Raw genomic sequence first — 21,139 nt, 5'->3', positions numbered from 1 at the left:
CGAGATAAAGTACTCCAAATCAGCTGAAGATAACGGCCATGTTCAGGTCTCCGGAGAATGAGTAAAAATCCTGGGTCAGCCTCACACACCCCAGGAAGAGTAGCCCACACACGTGCCCACTGCACCTTCGGGCCAGAGCAGCTAGCTCTCTCAGCGGTTTAAGCAGTTGCGCCGCTCAAGAAACGCTGGGCTTACAACACAGTGACTACACCAAATGAAGGTTAGGAAAATGTTCACAGGAAGGGCAAGGAGACCCCCTTTTCATGGAGCCCCTGCTGGCTTGAATGATGAATATTGAGATTAGGAAGTTAGAATCAAACAGCATATACAGAACTTGTTTTGTACTGTTTGAAACAGACTTTCAATAAACAACTGAAAAGCCAGTCAACTCATAAGCAAAATTTCGTATTTAATAAAAAATTCCTGAAGTGGTTTGGAAGCTCTCATGTTTAAAGGTGCAGCTCTGGCATAATAACTAGCGAGAATAACCCTTTCTTACATCAACAACTGCTTCTTACATCAATAACTGTTCTGAGAGTTTCCACGCCTGGCTGCCAAAATAAACATGGAAATATACTTCACCCAAAAAACCAGAGAAATTACAGGACTCTTTCCAATTCTGAATAAATTAATTTGATGGCAAAGAAATGTTTAGGAAAACCAAATAAATTGCATCACTGGCTGGCAACAAACGCACGAATACTCAGATAGGATAGAAGTTAGGCTTATCTTTTCACTCAAAATACACTTAGCAGTGTCTCCCACGTGCCAGGCCCTGCTCTGGGCTCTGCGGAGACACGCTGACCAAGACAGACACAAAAGCTGCCCTGGACCTCGCCAGCAACCAGTGACTCAATTCCAATTATAACTTTCTTAAGTTCCAGATGTTTATCAAATGTCTGTCCCAAAGACTATATGACCGTTGCCACAATTTAATATTGCACTTTGTGTACTTCAGGATTTCAGTTGGAGAGAAGTGCTTTCTGCTTTCCATAAAAGATTTAATAACATTTGGAAGAACCTGATAAAAGGTCAGCAGTACGATGACTCACTTATCACTAAAACAATCGCCAGTCACGCCATCGTTTCTCAACTAAACGTGTGTGCGCTGTAGCTTGTCAACAGCTGTGGACAGTGCAGGACCTTGCGTCAGGCTGTAAAATGCCTGTGGCCCAAGGCGGCCGAGGAGGACCACGGTGTGCTGCCTGCACTGCTGCCTCTGCTCTGCCCACTCCAGGAGGACGTGGACCCTCTCCAAGGTCAACCTGCACAGCGGGGATGGACGCAGACACTAGGACGCAGAGTACCGAGTACCGCCAGAGTGCCCAGTGCCTGAGGGCAAGCTCCTGTCCCAGAGCCAAGCCCCAGACGACCGTGGGAGGGCCCGGGGTCTCAGAGGAGTGGAGACAACAGCAAACAGAAGGGCCGAGACAGCAGGCTCAGGAGAGAGGGGCCAAGATGGGCTCAGGGCCACTGGCCTCCCATCGGCAAGGGCACCCAATGAGGACCATCTGGAAGAGCAGAGTGGGGCGGCGTGGAGGGCGTGGGATGAGCGAAGAAGACGTTCTTATCCTTCCACCCACCTCATACCCACTGTCCCTAGAAGGACACGGAGAAAGGGGGACGGTGCGTGCAGGGTGCAGAGCAGAGGAGGACACCCCATCACTTTCATCTCCTTCTGAACTTTTAACTGCAAACAGCACTAGAACTCAAGGAAAAGCCTGGGAAGGAGCCGTGAAGAGCATTTACTGCTGAGAGGGGGCTGCTCCCGCGGCCACAGCAGCACCACCATGGCACACCCAGGACCCAGGCCGCAGGGCTGAGGCCCGTCTGCTGACTGGAGAAACCCGCGGGCTCAGTGCAGATGCCAGACACAGAGGACCCGGCAAGGCCTCCCGGGGCAGGCTGCTTGCACCCACCCTGGACTGGTGGGTCTGGGCACCATCTCTGGGATCCTGTCCTGAGGCCATCGAGGGGCTAACACGTGGTTTTCTAAGTGGTGGGAGGGGTAGGGGAGTGCAGGTACTGAAGGGCACCTGCACATTCTGGGGCGGGACCTGGGAGGGGAGCACAGGGCCTGAGGAGGTCCTCTGGGGCTCAGTGGGAGGCCCCAGCCACATAATCTGGCCCAGAAACAGGGCAGGGAGCAAGGTAACAGTCCCAGGAGTCGGGTGTTCTTACATGTAAAGGAATTAATGTCCTATTTCTGACCCACTGCAGAAATGGCTGGCAGCTCACCACATACCCCAGGAGGACATAAAAGGAGGAAGGAGACCAGAGCGGCCTCTGTGCTGGGTCGCCAGCCGGCCCAGCCACCCTGCCAACCTCACACCCCAGCCCAGCTGGTACCTGCTTCTCCCGGCTGCGCTGACTCCTTTCTATGGCCTGTTCTGCAATCAGGAGTTTCACGCCCACTGTGTGAGGTCCTGTCCAGGGAAAGACTGCCTCCCCGAGGGCCCACTCAGGCCCCTTCACTCAATGTTGCATTGGGCTTCTGGCCTTGGGAATCTGGAGCAGTGAGACCATTTCTACCCTCCACAACCCAGACACAAAGATCAGAGGAATTCATTAAAACGACAAAATAAAGGCAAAGCAGCATTTGGAGATTAACTAGGACGAGTGAAACTGGACTAAGGTTGCAGGCCGAGAGCAAGGAACATACATCTGACCAGAGAAGCATGTTTTGGGAGAAAAGATGCTAGCATTCAGGGGAGACACGTTGGGGTGAAGGGCTCACAGCCCTTGAGGCAGAGGCACAGCGGCTAGAGAAGTAACAGGGTTTGAGAGCCGGACGGGAGGGGACCCAGGAGCGCATGGGAGGGGAGACTGCAGAAGGAGCAGCAGAAGGAAGGGCTGGACAAAGATGGCTTCAAATAGCCAGAGTGCTGTGCAGAAACACTCTAAGGAAGGAAAGAGGAAAGCGAAGTGCTTGAGGCAGACAGCCACCCCAGGGGAAGGGGCTGGGAGGAAAGGCCGGAGGCCCTGGCTCCTCCATCCTCCCAAACCCCCCGCGCCCCTGGCTGCCCTGAACCCACACCTCTTCACCCAGGACCAGTGGGGTGCCCGTGTCATCTCGTGCCCATCAGCAAGCCCCCGAAAAAGAACTCCAGGAAGACACTCTACAACAAGCCAGCAGAGTCATCGTGCAGACCCACGGTTCTAGAGAGTCCCGCGAAGCAGCACGTGTCTCCTGCCACAAGAAGACACAGTGGCCACACATGCAACATTACTCTGAAACAGTAGTGTGAAACTGTTTCCTGCAGTCCTTAAACCTCACCAATCAGGCTCGGGGCCCAGGGCAGGAGAAGCCCGCGCCCCTGGGACCCCGTGGGCCAGCTTGGTGACCGAGGCCTGAGTGCCCATGAACACCAATAGCACAGCTCTCACACGCATGGGGGCACCAAGAAGAGAAGCAACCGGCTGACAAGGGTGGGACCACAAATGGGGGCCGAACACAACACCCATTCTCAAATCACCTGCTTCTGAAAGCAAGGGGCAAGCAGAGCAAGAGTCCTCGTGAGCAGCTGCACTAACGCGGCCCCCCCAGCCCACCTGAACTGCACTAACGCGGCCCCCCCCCTCAGCCCCCCTGCGCCGCCCCAACCCCGGCCCCCCCCCTCAGCCCACCTGCGCTGCACTAACGCGGCCCCCCTCAGCCCACCTGCACTGCTCGGGGCTCTGCCCTTTGCCCCTCGCCTGCAGGCCCCAGGCTCAAACTCCCACACCTGCCACCTGCACCTCCCGGCCCACACCTGCACCTCGGGCAGGCCGCGGGTCCCCAGGATCCCCAGGATCCCCTGAGAGGTGAGGACGGATGCAGCACAACCACTGGCACATGTGGCTATGAGATTTAAATCTGATGAAATTAAATAAAATTTGGAATTCAGACCTCAGTCACACTAGCCTCTTTTAAGATCTCAACAGCCCCAGATCTAGAACAGGCCGTCATCACAGAAAACTCTCTCGGACAGAGCAGCCCTGGTTTCATTCCAATGAAAACAGGTTTCCTTGAAGGATACGTTTCTATGTGTGGACACGCGCAAAACTGACCTCCTTAAGGTTTTTAAATGTAACGGAGCCTCAGCTGACAAAAGAAATATATCAGGGTGGGATGAATTGGGAGATTAGGATTAACATATATACTAATATGTATAAAATAGACAACTAATGTATAGCACAAGGAGCTCCACTTCACTGTACAGTAGAAACTAACACAACATTGTAAAACAACTATACCCCAATTTTTTTTAAAAAAAGATGTATTAGGGGCACACACGTGCACACACACACACACAAGAAATATATCAGAAATAACTAGAGTCCTCAAATTTAACTTCAAAAGGAAAAGAAATGGCTTCAGAGAATCTGATAACTAGCTCAACTGAAAGAAAACGTAGGAGGAAGTAAGGAAAGAAAAGCCACTGCTCTTACCCAGAAACACATCTACCCCTCTGATCTCCCCACATACCTGAAACAGTCCAGCACAGACCCGGCCACATCATCCGCCAGCTCTTTGGGAAGTCTTCCAGCCAACCTACCGATTCTGAAAAGCAGAAGCAACGTCGTCAGCATCAGCAGCCCGTCGAGGGCACACGCTACACTAGGAACGTCCCGAGTAACTGTCCTTCTCTCCAGAGGATGGCAAAGAGGCTGATTCTGCTCCATAAAAGCCACCTGCCCCATCAGGGAGCCCATCACACTGACATACAGAGACAGGACAGGCATCTGGGGGACCAAGGCAAAGGGAGCCCACAGGGCAGGTGCACTTCTCAGACAGTCAACGGCTCCCAGCTCAGGCCACCAAGGTCCATCCCCTGCTGCATGCCAACCGGGCCGGCTTCCATCAAGCCACTGCCCAGGCTGGGTCCCGGCCAGCGGCGCCCCAGAAAGACCCACCCTCCCAGCCCATCGTACTCCAAGCAGACAAGACTTTGGGCTCCGAGGTTGGCCAAAAGCCCCCGTGTGAGCCTCCTCTCCCCGGCATTCGCTATGTGAGTGGATTGGCAAGGACACCCGTAACCTCTGTGGGGAGGGCCCACGGGCACCTTCACCCATTTTCCTTTTCTCCACAACATCTCCTTTGTACTCTGTCCCCTAACCCGCCCTGGCCCCACTGCGTGTGCTGGGGCGCCTGTGTTGGCTGTTCCCTCAGGCATAGCAGAGGGGGATGCCAGCCCCTCCTGGGGGCTCTGGAATCAAGTGAGGCCGTGCAGCATCTGCTCTCTACATGGGGGGCCGCCCCTGGCTGTGGAGGCAGGAGGTGGGGGTCGTGGCAGTGAGGACGTGAGGAGCAAGGAAAGGAACACCTGAAGGTAAAAAAGGCAAACGTGCTCATTCCAGCCAGAAGGGCAAGAACATGAAGAAGCCACTGACCAACCTCAGTGATTTTCTTGAAAATTAGAACAAAAAGCAGTAAATGTAAATTAGGAAAAAATCATTCTACCTTTTAAAACTCTGGGAGCTGTTTGCAGCCCTCCAATTCCACAGGAAGTACTGAATGATTAAGGAGACTCAGTAGACCTGCAGGCATCTGGGGCATAAGCTGTGAGCCCCCAGCCCAGCACCCCGACCAAGTGCAGTCACCTACCCTTTGGCCGCAGACCACCGCACAATCGTGTCCTTGTCCTTCAGCCCAACCAGCAGCTGCTCTGGAAGAACACAGGAAGGCCGGTCTGTGAGCCCCACGGAACCACCCAGAGTTTTAGATGAGCTCTCAGTTCCCAGCTTTAAGGTAACCCACCCTGCACACCACTCAAAACAGTACCATAAAGGCAATTACATGAAGAATCTCAATTCTAATCACAATAAAAGGACATTTCCTTCTGTATGTCTTTAAGTCATCACTTAAGGGCAATTTCTGTCTTAGCTCCTAACAGTCACTGGGCAGAGAGCACCAGCGAGGAAGGCCAGAGGCCGATGAGGGAGGCTTCCCAGAGAAACCAGCTTCTGCCAGAGGCTGCAGAGAGCAGCTCTCCTAGGGACAGGGTCTGAGAAATGCTCAGCCTCTAGGAAAGGCCACACAGAGGGCTCCCAAGCAGTACAGGCCTTGCAAGCCGGTCAGTGGAAGCCCTGGTGGAGGGCACATGGCAGCACAGGAAGCCTGATGCAGAGGCAGGACGGAGCCTGTGGAGGTGCACAGGTGCACTGCGACCAGGGCGGTCTAGGGCCGCAACGGGGGGCGGGGAGACAGCAGATGCACACAGCCCCAGGCTCACCTCCCACCCTGCAAAGACCAGAGGTGGGGCCAGGTCCCCTGCAGGTCGAGATGAGGTGGCCCCCACTCACCTATCACGCTCTCCACCTCCTCGGGGACGTCGTCCTCTCCGTCGCTGTCAGGGGTCTCGGTCTGTATCCCTGGATCTCTAGGACTCTGGACACTCAGCTGCAGGCCCGCAACCAAGGAGCGGCAGCCACGCTGGTACCTGCAAGAAGCAAACAAACACACCTCAGACCTGCTGCGACAACTTGGAGCTAGAAGATCCTGATGACTGAACTCAACAATTCAGTGTCACTATGAAAATTCCATGTGCTTTTCAGGTACAGGATGGACAGGAAGGAAACTGAGCAGTAACTGTCACCAGCATGGATTGTCAAGGAAGATGACAACCTCATCTGAGCCACAGAACATAGATTCACCTTCTAGATGACTCAGAAACCCTCACGTGTCGGAAAGCTTTCTTAGCAGAAAGGCAGGTGACAAAGCGTGACAACAAGAATGCACCCAACAGGGCTTCCCTGGTAGCACAGTGCTTAAGAACCCGCCTGCCAATGCAGGGGACACGGGTTCGAGCCCTGGTCCAGGAAGATCCCACATGCCGCGGAGCAACTAAGCCCATGAGCCACAACTACTGAGCCTGTGCTCTAGAGCCCATAAGCCACAACTACTGGAGCCTGCGCTCTAGAGCCCGTGAGCTACAACTACTAAAGCCTGTGTACCTAGAGCCTGTACTCCACAACAAGAGAAGCCACTGCAACGAGAAGCCCGCACACCGCAACGAAGAGCAGCCCCTGCTCGCCACAACTAGAGAAAGCTGGTGCGCAGCAACGAAGACCCAACGCAGCCAAAAATAAATAAATAAAAATAAATTTAAAATTTTTTTAATTATTTTTTTAAAAAAAGAATGCACCCAACAGAAATGGCAGGGAGGGCACGTTTGAACCCACTGGCCTTGGCCTTATTTCCACAGGCTCTGCCTCCAGGTCCCACCTGAGCAGAGCCCCACCCCCTGTCTCCGGGCCAGATGCCTGCCTTCCACACCAGGGGCCACAGCTGGTCCATGCCAGCTCCCACAGATCCTGCCTCCTGAATGGCTCTCACCACTTCCTGCCGCCCACACCCGCCTCCCCACCTGCTGAGGCCACCAGCATCATCTCCTGCAGCGCCATGAAGGGGCCAGCAGCACACGCCAGCTCAGCTGTCTGACTGCACAGCCCCTGAACCTCTGCCTGCCTCAGTTTCCCATCTGTAAAATGAGGCCCCACCCAGAGGGCTGTAACGAGGCCAGGCGGGAGGATGTGCACAAAGCACTCAGACCAGGCCCTGTGCAGAGAAAGGCCCAGGAACGCCTCCCCTCCTAGAAGCAGGACAGGCACGCTTGGGCCTGACTCTGGGGCAGCCCCATCTCAGGACAGGGCCTGGGGCATAAAAGGTGACCGGTCGAGTTACAGCATGATTACTGGGGGCCACAGCCTAAGGCCAAGTCCAGTTCCAGATAACTGGGGCTTCAGAGACAGAGCCAACTCAGACACTGTTTAGCTGTGGCCTTGAGGCCTCAGATTCCGTGAAACAAGGATGGTGTGGGCAGTTCCCAAGATGGAGGTTCAATCAACTGCCAATGGCCAGTGACTTAATCAACCATGACTATGCAATGAGGCCTCCAATAAAACCCAAAAGGAAGACTCCCCTGGAAGTCCAGTGGTTAAGACTCCGAGCTTCCACTGCAGGGGGCGCAAGTTTGACCCTTAGTCTGGGAACTAAAATCCCGCTTGCCACATGGCCGGACCAAAAAAAAAGGAGTGGGTTAGGACAGCTTCCAGGTTGGTGAACACAGGGAGAAGCAGGAAGGGTGGGGAACTCAGAGGGCATGGAAGCCTTGTGCCCTCTCCCCAGGCCCTGCCCTCTGCATCTCTTCCACCTAGCCGTTCCTGAGTTATAGCCTTGTATAATAAACCAGTAATCTCAAATAAAATATTTCTCTGAGTTCTATGAGCCGCTCTAGCAAATTATCAAACCCTCCAACCTGTAGCCAGACTGTCAGAAACACAGGTGACAACCTCGACTTGCAATTGGGGTTGGCAGAGGGAGGAGAGGTGTTGAGGCGGGGGGAGACAGTCTAGTGGGCTGAGCCCTTAACCTGTAGGATCTGGTGCTGTCTCCACAAAGACAGAGTCAAAACTGAGTTACACAGTAGGACACCCAGCTGGTGTCTGACAACTGCCTGGTGTTGGTCTGGAAAAGAACACACATCAGAGTTGTTGTCAGAATCAGAGCAGCAACAGGTAACTGAACCAAGGAGAACGTCACCAGGCACCACAGGATTGTGGTCAAGATCATAAAGCTCCCGGCAAGAAGCAGGCACTGGGCAACGACTGTCGACACTGTTACTGTCCTCCAGTGAAGACACACGAGGACTCTACCTCACAGAAAAAGTTCTCGATATCGTCCAGCAACCAGGGACCAGACAGGCTGCCACTGGACTTTCCCTCCTGACTTAACCACAAATCTAGACAAAGTGTATATACCAACCGCTGGCAGGCACAAGATGACAACCAAGGCATGGCTACAATCCCTCAGAGCAGGGAAGCCCCCAGGTGCACCCAACTTCCCCTCTGCTTCCTCCCAAAGGCACTTTCTAAACCACGGCACAGAAAAGTACAGCCCGAGCATAGCCGCCGTCCTGCTGGGCAAAAAAAAGAAATCTTGACTAGTGAGATGGCTACTAAGTGGGGATTGACGCTGAAGGAAGGGGAGCTGAAACAGCATCCCAAATTCTCCCTGGATCCTCAGGCAGCTGTGAGGCGTGTGAGACCCAGATGCGCCATCAGAGAGCAGCTGGGAGGCCAAGAGAGCCAAACAGAGTCCAGAGGGCAAGTAACGCTGGGCAGTCACTGAAGTGTGGGTCCAGCAGGAAGGACTGAAAGGCCACGCATGAGACATGAGCGGCTGCTGCAGGAGCAAGGGCCACACCCCAGCAGGGGGAACTGAGAAGGCCTGCGCCCCAGACAGCAGGAGGGGCAGTGCGGCCAGTTACCTGCCTGTCACTAAGGGGAAGGCAACCAAAAAGGGAATGAATCTAAAAGATAAAAAGGGGCTTCCCTGGTGGCGCAGTGGTTGAGAGTCCGCCTGCCGATGCAGGGGACACGGGTTCGTGCCCCGATCCCGGAAGATCCCACATGCCGCGGAGCGGCTAGGCCCGTGAGCCATGGCCACTGAGCCTGTGCGTCTGGAGCCTGTGCTCCGCAACGGGGGAGGCCACAACAGTGAGAGGCCCGCGTACCGCAAAAAAAAAATAAAAAGAAAAAAAGTAAAATGTATCCGAGGGGATAAAATGAAAAAAAGACGGAAGAGGGAGAAAACAAAGAGCAAGACGGAGACTGAACCCACCACATTAATGATCACACTCAGTGTACAGAGAGATACAGACTGAACAAAGTAACTGGGGTGCTAAATTACTCTCCTTCCCACATAAATGCTTGGAGTACTTGTGATAGTTCATTTTAACGTGTCCAGTTGACCGGGTCACAGTGCCGAGATATTTGCTCAAACATTATTCTGGTTGTGTCTGTGACCGTGATTGTGGGTGAAATTAACATTTAAGCTGTGGGCTTAGTAAAGCAGGTTGCTCTCCCCAGTGTGGTGGGCCTTGCCCAATCCACTGAAGGCCTGAGGATCACAGACAGGCTCCCTCTCCCCCAGTGAGAGGGATACTTCCTGCCTTCAGACTCAAGTTGAAACATCAGCTCCTCCTGGCCTCCAAGCCTGCCAGATGTGGGGACTTGCCAGCTCCACAAGCATAAGCCAATTCCTTATGATAAGTCTCTTTACACGCACACACCAATTGGTTCTGTTTCTCAGGGGAGCCCTAATACAGCACAGAATGTTAATTTTCCACAGCATCTGCAAAGTAACCACTAACATTTAGTCTCATAAACAACTTACAGAACAAGCTGTATACAGAACACCTAAAAGGTATTTCAGTAAAACATCACTAAAACATAACACACTTCTCTGGAATTTCCTATAATTGGAGACAAACTTAATCAAATAATTCCTCCCAAACCACACAAATGAATACGTGAAATAAAACTGAAGACTGCTAAAATGCAGTACCACCCCCAGCACACCAAACAGTCTGTTTCCGGGGGAGCCACTACTTCAAAAGAACCCTTAAGACATCGTTTCCATCCACAGGCAGAGACAGCTCTCCTTTCTGAGTAAACCTCGAGGAAGGAGCCCATGACCCAGACTGAGGTGACCAGAATGGAGCCTTCCCTACGGTGCGACCCGCCAGTGAGGCTGCCCTACACTTGAATGACAAGCACTCTCAGTGAGTGCGAAACAAGCCTTCCTTGTCATCAGTTCCACTTCAAGATTCTACCTGGAAGATGTGGGGTCAGAAAATAACCGAAAGAAAAGGTGTTCCTTTCAAAATCAGAAACACTGCTGAGACTGGGGAAAAAATGAAAGCAGGAGGACACGTCAATCAGCCCGCTGTGTCCAGCCACCTGAAACACCTAGCCCCGCGCCAGCCTCCCGACACACCCTGGTCGCGTGGTTACCACTCAGTCCACTCACCTCCACTTGGCCACCTGGGGCTTCAGGAAGGTCAGGCCCAGCCGCTGCACAAGCTTCACCCCAAGCTTCCGGAGCAGGGTCTGGTTGCTGTCGGGGAGCCTGCAGTTGTCCAGGCACTGGAGAACGGTGGCAGCTGTGAACACAGCACATCTCGCTCAGTTTGGTGGGAAGGTTTTGTGTCATCTCCCAAACCCACCAACCCCACCTGACACGCACGACACCAAAACCAGACACTTCCACAGGCCCCCCCGACCCCAGTCAGTGTGAAGGCCTACATCTACGCTGGACCCCTTGAGCTCTGCTTCATAAAGACCCTTTCACCCCATGTCATTTACTAAGTGCAGCTGGAGTCGGACCTGCCCAACCCTCTCACTGTGAACCACGGATCTGGAGATGGAACGCAGAGGAACCCAGGGAGGGAACAGTGTCCTGGGCAGAGACAGCGGGCACGTGCCTGGAGGGTGGAGCACATGCAGGCCATGAGGACCATGCAGACAGGCTTAAGCATGAGGCTGCAAGAACAGAGAGGGGTCTCTACAAGCAGGGAAACTGTGATCGGGCCCCCTTGCAGTCAAGGCTATTTGGGGCAATGAGGCGGGCATCGGGGGAAGCGGAGGCCAGGAGAGCACGCAGGACCATGTTTCGTGTGAGACAAGGAGGGGGCGTTCAAGACAAGTTGAAATGGCATCTGGGTAACTTCCCAAAAGACCCAAACGGCGCACAGTGACCAGCGTAGGTATAACTGACAGTAACTCAAGATGGACCTGGGATCTGTGTGTGCGAGTCCATCAAGGACAACGTGTGACGATGCTGAATGGCGACTGCTCATGTTCTCATGTGTGACAATGACATCAAGGTTATGTTTCCAAAAAGAGTCAACAGATGCCAGTGGAATGATAGGGTGTCTAGGTGGTGGGTGAGGGGGAGCATGGATGAAACAGGAGTGCCCATGAATTAAAAACCTGAAGCTTGTGATAGAAATATGAGAGGTCACTATACCAATCAGTCTTCCTGTATGTGTATGAAATGTTCCATGATGAAAACTTCAAGAAATAGACTCTACTACCTAAATCTGATTCATACATCTTCTAAAACATGGACTAAGAAATTTCTCTTGTTCCAGGGAGTAAGCCTTCCTGCAGCGAAAATCACTATACTGATTTTCATAAGTTGAGGTTCAATCTAAAATTAAGAGAATGAGGCAAAAAGGGCAAATGATGTAGCCATGGTGCTGGGAAGAATGCAGTTGGGCCCCCAGGAAGCGAGCCAGAAACCTCAGGGCTTCATCTATATCCCAAGGCCCCCAGGATCAAGACCAGACAGTCAGGGCATCAGGAACCCAGACCTCCTCCCTAAGAGGCCTGAGACCTAACAGTCAGATTATTAACACATACGTACATACACACACACACACAAAGAAGACTGAAAAAAAAGACCTATGATAGTATCCAAATATAGCAAGTCACAGATTTTTGTGCCTGTGAATAAACTGTTAAAGAGACACATTTGATCATAATTCAGGCAAACTCATGTCACAAACACACCCTCACTTACAAATAAACCTTACCGTAGGGTAAACAGTCTTCACGTTTTCCATGCTTAAATATTTGTGCCTTAAAAAAAAGAAAAAAAATTCTGTTAGAATTTGCAAATACATTTACAAATTTAAAACATCAATTATCAAAACAATTCATCACATCTTCCAGGATTTTTATTCTAGACACTCGCCAGGAAATAACAAGAGAAGAGTTTCTGTACATGACAAAGAAAGGAATTACAAGAGACTAGAGAGGAAATCTTCCAAAGGGGCAACGTAAACCAGAGATGCAGCGGTGAGGCCCTGCTCACTGACACACGCCCGCATTGAAGTTAAGGGTGCTGGCCTGTAAGGAGAGTAAGGAATCGTACCGGGTTTCCATGACTAGCGTGTACCTGAAGGTACCAAAGGATAAGAGTCACAGGTCGAATTATCCGACACAAAGGTAAGGCACCCACGTACTCATCCTCGTTCTGAGCCAGCAAAGGAGAAAGGGCCCCTCCTGCTTCTCACACACGTGGGGCCGGCAGGCTGTCAAAACCTCAAATACCCGGAGTCCTCAACCTGAAATTTTACCCTCCACTTTCAACTCTGCAAGACTTGGGTATCCAAGCCCTTAAACGAAGAACCCTAAAGCTAAGCAACTCTAAGAAAACAGCTAAGGAACTTCTTCTCCTTCAAGAATTACTATTTGGGGCTTCCCTGGTGGCGCAGCGGTTGGGAGTCCGCCTGCCGATGCAGGGGACACGGGTTTGTGCCCCGGTCCGGGAAGATCCCACATGCCGCGGAGCGGCTGGGCCCGTGAGCCATGGCCGCTGAGCCTGCGCGTCCGGAGCCTGTGCTCCAAAACGGGAGAGGCCACAACAGTGAGAGGCCCGCGTACCGCCAAAAAAAAAAAAAATTACTATTTAACTGGCAAGGTGAGACCACTTCTGTCTTAGACCATCTGAAGGTACGTGGGCCCAACCGCACTGGACCCCGTCCCCCGACACCAGGTCCTGCTGGTGAGGGAGCTGCTCAGCCAAGGTGAAGAGAGTGAACACCATCCCAGACACTTAGTCAGTGGTGTTTCACATGGAGACCAACCACTCCGGGGCCCTGGACACTCTGAGGCAGGCTCACAGGAGAACAAGACACAGGGCTCAGACCCACAGGCCCAGGACATCCCAACACTCAAAGCACCATGGAACCTCCCAGCCAGTGGCCCATGGCTCCACCGCCTCTCCCAGCACACGTGATAAGTGCCTCACCTCACCAGCCCTGCTCTGGCCCTCTGCTGCAAAAGCCCCTTGGCAGAAGTCATGCTCTCCTTCGTGCTTTCTGCCCTTCCTCTCCCCGCAACAACTCAACCCCAAAACCATGAGCCAGCCATCAGATTAGGAAGTTCAGGACATTTCATTCCCCCACAACTTTCCATGACCCACACTACAAGTGGAGAAGGACCCCCGGACGTTCACGGGCCACATCTGAAATATCCCCATTTCATGACTGGTAAACCACTCCCAAAACACTTGAAATGTTTGTCTTTACAATCTGGGTTTATGAGGAGGGGGAAAGTCACCTGCATCCCCTAGCTTCTTCCTGGTGAACTTTTTTTTTTTTTTTTAATTTATTTTATTTTTGTCTGCACTGGGTCTTTGTTGCTGTGCGCGGGCTTTCTCTGGTTGCAGCGAGGGGGGGCTACTCTTCGTTGTGGTGTGCAGGCTTCTCGTTGTGGTGGCTTCTCTTGTTGTGGAGCACGGGCTCTAAGCGTGCAGGTTCAGTTGTTGTGGCACGTGGGCTCAGTAGTTGTGGCTCAGGGGCTCTAGAGCGCAGCCTCAGTAGTTGTGGCACACGGGCTTAGCTGCTCTGCGGCATGTGGGATCTTCCCGGACCAGAGATCAAACCCATGTCCCCTGCATTGGCAGGCGGATTCTTAACCACTGTGCCACCAGGGAAGCCCCCTGGTGAACTTTTAAAGGAGTCAGGGAGGTGGCTTGGTGGAAAGGAGGGAGAAAACCATCCTGCAGCCAGATGAGTCTGAGCAGGACGTGTGAGCCCCAGGGTGAGCCACCCACAGCCCTGGGCACAACGCCCGCCACCCTCCTCCTGCAGCAGAGGCCACGAGAGCAACCCCATCCACTACGCTGGCCATCAGCCTCCTGCCCCGACTGCCACAACAGGACCAGTGGACTGGCTCAGAAGGACAGACACCCAAGCTGGTGGCCGTGGAGCTGGTCTGGGACCAGGAGTAAGGAAAGGGCGGGCCGCACCATGCAGCCCACTGCCGTCCGTCACCTGCCTCGATCCCTCCAGCTCCGCTGCAGCCTCCGTGCAGGCCACTGCCGTCCCTCACCTGCCACGCATCCTTCCAGCTCCGCCGCGGCCTCCCCCAGGAGCTAGGCCAGGCCTCCATACAGGACTCAGACAGTCCAGACCCCAGCAGTAAAGCTTACAGAACAGACCACTGTGGTTAGATATCTCTAACTTTAAAAAAACTAAATGTCAGGGTTCACATAAACAACCTGGATGCAACGGTCTCAGCTCCAAACTGCCTCACATACAAACCAGGACAGAGAACCTGGCCGAGGATGGGGCTTCACCGAGGGTCCAGCTCCTCCTCCAAGCAGGAGGCCCAGCCTGCAGGGCTGAGGGGGCGTCTCAGGGCTGGCCCAGCCCAGATCGCAGTGCCAGCGTGCCCTGCGGACACATACCACCTCCCCTCTGTTTTCGGGGCACAAAGCCATCCACACGGCCAGTGCCACTGCACACAAAGACAACCGGTGCCACAAGGAAACAGCTGACAATACGACAAGCACACAAGTTATAAAAACCACTCAGGTCTCAGTCAACTTTCAAAGTTATAGTAATTATACGCTTAAAAACACAAATAAATGTCTTGGTATAAAAATAACTAACATAAATTTTGCCAAATTTTCTAAAACTGTGAAGCACACTCTAGTACGCCAACAGCTCTATGGTAGAAAATACCACCAGGAAGACTTACCGTCTCAGCTACTGAAGCACCAGAATCATTGCTGTCCTTTCTGAACCCTGCCCACCCCAAGCTCCGCGCTGAGTCCGGGCAGCAAGAGGGGAGGCCTTGCCACACCCAGCTGCATGGCGGGCAGACACGGCCAGATTAACAGACATGAATGCACAGTTAAGCATCACTGAACTCAAAGTACCCACTCTGTGTTCTCTTCCAGTGGATACTACAATCAGAATTACTATCATGTGGGAGACAACAAAACTTTTTGTTTTAAAAAGAAGTCCTCAAAATGGTATGCTGATTATGTAGAATACACACTGAAGTATTTACAGGCAGTGGAGTGATTTAATTTAAAACAGTTCAACAACACAAGTGTGTGGTTGTATATTTTATTTTAATATACACACGTGTGCACATGTGCACACACACACACATGTATACATAAAAATAAAGGCAGGGATTCAAGGACTTCACAAAAGAGCCTAAAGAAACTAAAAGGATAACAAAGGGATTTTATAAACAACTTTACAACAACAAATTAGACGGGACTTCCCTCGTGGCGCAGTGGTTAAGAATCTGCCTGCCAACGCAGGGGACACGGGTTTGAGCCCTGGTCCAGGAAGATCCCACATGCCGCAGAGCAACTAAGCCCGTGTGCCACAACTACTGAGCCTGCCCTCTAGAGCCCACAAGCCACAACTACTGAGCCCTCATGCCACAACTACTGAAGCCCGAGCGCCCTAGAGTCCATGCTCCAAAACAAGAGAAGCCACCACAATGAGAAGCCCGCACACCGCAATGTAAGAGTAGTCCCTGCTCGCCGCAACTAGAGAAAGCCCGCGCGCAGCAACGAGACCCAACACAGCCAAAAATAAATAAATATATATATATATTTATTTAAAAAAAAAAATTAGACAACCCAAAGGAAGTGGACAAATTCCAAGACAAATTCCAAATAAGCAAAAATGGCTTAAGAAATAGAAAATCTGAATAGACTTGGATCATGTAAAGAAATTTAAATTAGTACTTTAGAATCTTTCCATAAAGAAACCCCCAGGCCCACATGGCTTCACTAATGAATTCTAGCAAACATTTAAGGAAAAACTACATCCTACATAAACTTCAAGAAAACAGAGGAGGAACAGTTCCCGGTCCTCGCCTGATACAAAAGCCACAGACATCATAGGAAAACCGCAGATCAATGTCCCTCATGAACAAACATATAGAAATCCTTAGGACTTCCCTAGTGGCGCAGTGGTTAAGACTCCACACTACCAAGGCAGGGGGCCTGGGTTCGATCCCTGGTCAGGGAACTAGATCCCACATGCATGCTGCAACTAAGAGTTTGCATGCCACAACTAAGGAGCCGGCGAGCCGCAACTAAGACCTGAAGCAACCAAATAAAATAAATAAATTAATTAATTAAAATAATTTCTTTTTTATATCCTTAACAAAATACTAGCAAAATGAATCCAGGAACATATTAAATGGATTTTACTCCATGACCAAATGGGATTTATTCCCCATTTGCAAGGAATGCAAGGCTGGTTTAACATTCAAAAATTGATTTATATAATACATCGTATTAGCAGAACAGAGAACAAAAACATACAATCAGCTCAGTAAAAGCAAAAAAAGCACCTGACAAAATCCAACATCCATTCATGATGAAAGTTCCCCATCAACTACAAATAGAAGGGAACTTCCTCAACATGATAAAGAGCATCTATGAAAACCCACAGCTGGTATCATACTTAATGGTAAAAGACTGAACGCTTTCCCCTAAATAAATAGCAAGAAATCGCAACAAATTTTCGATTGAGTGGTGAGAAGGTGCTCCACACTAGAAGTGGGGCTATAAGAGGAGGATCCAGCTTGTCCCAGATGACCCTGAGGGGCTCCACAGAGTCAGCAAAAACACAGAGCAGAATCTTCCAGAAGGGTGGAAGGGAGTCTAAGCAATCAACAATATTAAGACCATATTAAGGGCTAGTGAAGAACAGAAAAAGATAAGCAAAATACAAGAAAATCAAAACTGTACAAGTTGTGGTCCACATGTGAAAGAAACAAAAACAAGACAGGATTCTGATCAACGGGAATGTTAGAAAGTAGACTCCATCTGACATTAATACCAGGCACAACGCTCCTTCATAAGGACCCTGGGACTGCAGAGCAGAAAACGAACCCCTGTCATGAATGTTATTGACTGTAAAAGTTACAAACCAATGATTCTAAGCCCAAGACTTAAAGAAGGATACAGAACGGAAGGGAAATGCTGCCAACTCGTATCATGTACAAGTGAATACACACAGGCACTGGCTGAGAAGAAGCAACGGGCGAGGCAGGCAGCAGGGGAGGAAAAGCACCATGACATCCTCTTACAAAGAGGGGTGGGATCAGGAGACCCTGTGGAGAGGGGATGGCAGAGGAAACAGGTCCAGAGCACCTAAAAACAGTGACATTGTCAACAAAGCTGGGAGATAGCAGGAGGGGCATCAGCAAGCCAGCAGATGGGCTGGAGCACATTGTGCAGGAGGAAGGGGCAGCAATCACCCTCAGCACAAAGCGGGCTGTCTCCGGGAGAAGGGGCTGTGCTGACAAGAGCAGACAAGGGCTGATGTATTGTCATCACCAAGCCTCTGGACTGCTTAATCTCTTCACCAAGTGTAGAATAAAAATGATTTTTCAAAGAAGAAGGAGCTCTTCCTACACTACCCACTGACTGTGCTGAGGATTCTCCACGAATGTCACACAGAGAAGCATCCAGACCCCTGACCACCTGTGTGACGGGGCAGGAAGGCACCCTCTCTGAATCTCAGTTTCCTCAGTAAACGACAGGCGGCAGTGATGGTACCAGTTCGCTGAGCCACTCAGAGAATAAAATGCAAATGAACATAAAACGCATTATATTAACCAATGATATCTGAATTGTCTCCTACCTGGTAAATACAGAAATATTCCTTTCGTTTGTCCAAAAACTATTTTCTTTTAAGAACTCTTCCCTAGGTTTCATTTACAAAATTTAAAGTTAACTTACTCCATGTAAATTCAAATGCATCCAATTTAATATATTTTAGACACAAGTCATCCATTTTCAGAACAATTACTCCTGAGCAGAAACACTTGGTTCCTTCCATGTGAGGACTTGGAATCTGGGAGGGCGCCAAAAGCACCAAAATACCCACTTACCGTCTGCAGACCAGTGGTGTGATGGGGTCCACACAACGTGCGATGAGATGCCTAATAGTGCCGGGGGGCGGGGGGGGGGCGTCAAAAACAAACCTCACCGAGAAGCTTCCCTTCAGCAGCTCTCAGCGCAGGGACAAGGTCTACCGATGGGCACCCCATGCAGGCGGGCCGCGGGTACACTGTTCTACTGGAGCATCGGGTCAGACGGGCACCTTGGCCAGTTCACCCCCCTCACTCCTGGCAGCTTTGTTATGAATAGAGCAGAGCCTCCTTTTACTCTCAAATACATAGTGTGGATAAAAATCGTACGGTCACCCTATGTGGCAAGTTCTCTGACCTCCTCCCCTCCACAGCCGGGGTCTCTGGGGTCATTGCCTCCCTCCCTGGGGCCAGGGGTCTTCCAGCTGCTTCAACCAACAGAGCCAGGCAGAAGCAACACTGTGACTGCCAAGCCCAGGATCCTCTGCCTGGGACACTCTCCCTGGAAACCCAGTAGCCACATGCAGAGGTGCCACGCAGGAGCCACAGTCCACAGGCCCAGCTGAGCCTAACCCTTCTAGTCACCCACACAGTGCGGGCTTCTCAGGCAAGGCCCTTGGCAACACGAGGCAGAGACAAGTGCCCCCCCAGCCCATGCCCTGGCCTGTCAGGACCCACAGAATCCACACACAACAGCTGCTGTGCAGAGCCACAGGCTTAGGGGGTGGCTTGTCCACGACAGACACAGCTCCCTCCTTAGGATCCGTGTGAGGGACTGAAATCTCACCCTGCAGGCACCACCCTGGCAGCAGTGTGCGGGACACATGGGGAGGCCACTCTCAACGTCCGGGAAGCTGAGGTGGGGCGCCTAGACCAGGGCAGACGGTCTGCAGGGGGAGGGAGGCTGGACAGGCAACGGCAGGAAACAGAACTGACAGCACCTGGTGACCACTTAAACGCTCTTTGGTCTCATTCACTGATAAATAATAAGAATTTAAAATACGAGGAAAGGCCCCAAATGCTCTCACACATGAACATCCTTCATTTGCCAAATTCCTTACAAAGTCTAAGTAAGAGAAAAGAACAAGTAGTGAAGACTTCCCAGGACAACTGTCACTGACACAGCCCGCCACTGGGCATGGGCAGATGGTGACAGTCCCCCATGGTCCCCACCCCACAGAGGGGACCAACCCCAAGGCCAGGCTGCAGGCCACTGTCTGGACCAAAGGGGACCCAATACCCCATCTTTTATGGGTTCAAGGTGGGTTCTTTTTTTTTTATGGTACGCGGGCCTCTCACTGTTGTGGCCTCTCCTGTTGCGAAGCACAGGCTCCGGATGCGCAGGCTCAGCGGCCATGGCTCAAGGGCCTAGCCGCTCCGCAGCATGTGGGGTCTTCCCGGACCAGGGCACGAACCCGTGTCCCCTGCATCGGCAGGCGGACTCTCAACCACTGCGCCACCAGGGAAGCCCAAGGTGGGTTCTTTTTATCCCTACACTTTTCCTGACCTTGAAGCCCACAGGATTTCCCAGGGGTGGGGGTGCTCTGTATGCACAAAGGCAAAGGTCACAGGAGTTACAGACTCTCCCATGAACAGACTCAGAATGGCTAAAGGGATGAAAAGGAACAAAAATCATAGAGGGCCAGGGCTTTGATTTTGTTTCTTAGTCTATTTTTCCACGTAAAGTAGGGCCATCTTCACTGCCCTTCCCTCCTGAGAGCACACGGTCCAACCCGGCATGTGCAGAGAACAGTGACCCCCAGCAACGGGAGGAAGTGGCCAACAGAAATGCTCTCATCTTCAGATGGTCAGGAGGATCCATCAGCCGGGCCACTAAATGGGGAGTGTACCCCATTTTTCATGGAAGCATAAAACATGAGCCAACTGAAAACCACCAGCTGGAAGCACACACTCCATACAAGCCCTCACACCACAGAGAGACGAGACCACACAGCACACCCATCTGAGGAGAGATGACCGCCAGGTCTGCTCCTGTTGTTCTAGAAACCAGCACAGCATAAAGTGCAAACAAATGCATTTCCCAGTAATCACTCTAAACCACCACACCTTCCGATCACTACCCACCCAAGCCAGCTCTTCTGCACCATGCAACCAGCTTCCCTCCCCAGGGCATGTTCTCCAGCCATAAATCACAGGCTGTCGGCTGTTGAGAGCAAGTCCGCCCGGCTGCCAAGCAGGAGATGCTGGTCTGAGGCCCCTGAAGGCACCACTGAGTCAAGGGCAAGAAAAGCAGCTCCACCCTAGGCCCTGGGAGAAAGGGGCCCACACCACACGGCTCAGGGGTGCCACTTACTAGCACCCAAGAATTACCCTGTGAGCTGATGAGCACTGGCACTGAGGGGCACCTCACTGCATGATGGCCCCATTCCCAGTCCCTCAGAAAGACGTGACATCACAAACGCACCAACCAGCAGACAGGATGGGGCTCAGGCAGGACAAGCTCCCCCATTCTGTGCTCCTGAGTCCTGTCCCAGAGCAACAGAGGGGACCACGCCCCAGTATCACAGCTCTTCCTGGATGTGCACACACAAAGGGGACAAAACGTAAACAGAAAGGACCATGAGCACTGACACAACAGTTTCAGGCTGGACGCCACTCCAGAGCTTGACTGATGGTCCCTGCTGGAGCCACAGAGCCGAGCCAGGAC

The 21,139-nt window shown here is 52.0% G+C and overlaps 1 protein-coding gene across 2 annotated transcripts in view; it reads right to left on the bottom strand.

The window, feature by feature from the left end:
- Positions 1-21,139, bottom strand: part of TBCD (tubulin folding cofactor D) — a 176,604-nt gene that overhangs the window by 118,898 nt on the left and 36,567 nt on the right. The window contains exons 1-6 of one of the 2 annotated variants that reach the window (XM_027081142.1): positions 13,894-13,917; positions 12,363-12,408; positions 10,796-10,928; positions 6,286-6,422; positions 5,588-5,648; positions 4,469-4,543 (exon numbers count right to left, since the gene is read on the bottom strand). In XM_027081142.1, the coding sequence (XP_026936943.1) occupies positions 4,469-4,543; positions 5,588-5,648; positions 6,286-6,422; positions 10,796-10,928; positions 12,363-12,408; positions 13,894-13,899 (458 nt within the window). In that variant the 5' untranslated portion in view covers positions 13,900-13,917. Of the gene's footprint in view, positions 1-4,468; positions 4,544-5,587; positions 5,649-6,285; positions 6,423-10,795; positions 10,929-12,362; positions 12,409-13,893; positions 13,918-21,139 lie in introns of those variants that run through there. The other variant, XM_027081141.1, reaches the window with a different exon arrangement.

The sequence above is a fragment of the Aethalodelphis obliquidens genome, unplaced genomic scaffold (assembly GCF_003676395.1).
Source record: "Aethalodelphis obliquidens isolate GAN/ISIS:26980383/991018 unplaced genomic scaffold, ASM367639v1 scaffold44, whole genome shotgun sequence".
NCBI lineage: Eukaryota > Metazoa > Chordata > Mammalia > Artiodactyla > Delphinidae > Aethalodelphis > Aethalodelphis obliquidens.
Note: the sequence above shows the minus strand (reverse complement) of the source record. Positions and strands in the feature narration are given on the sequence as shown.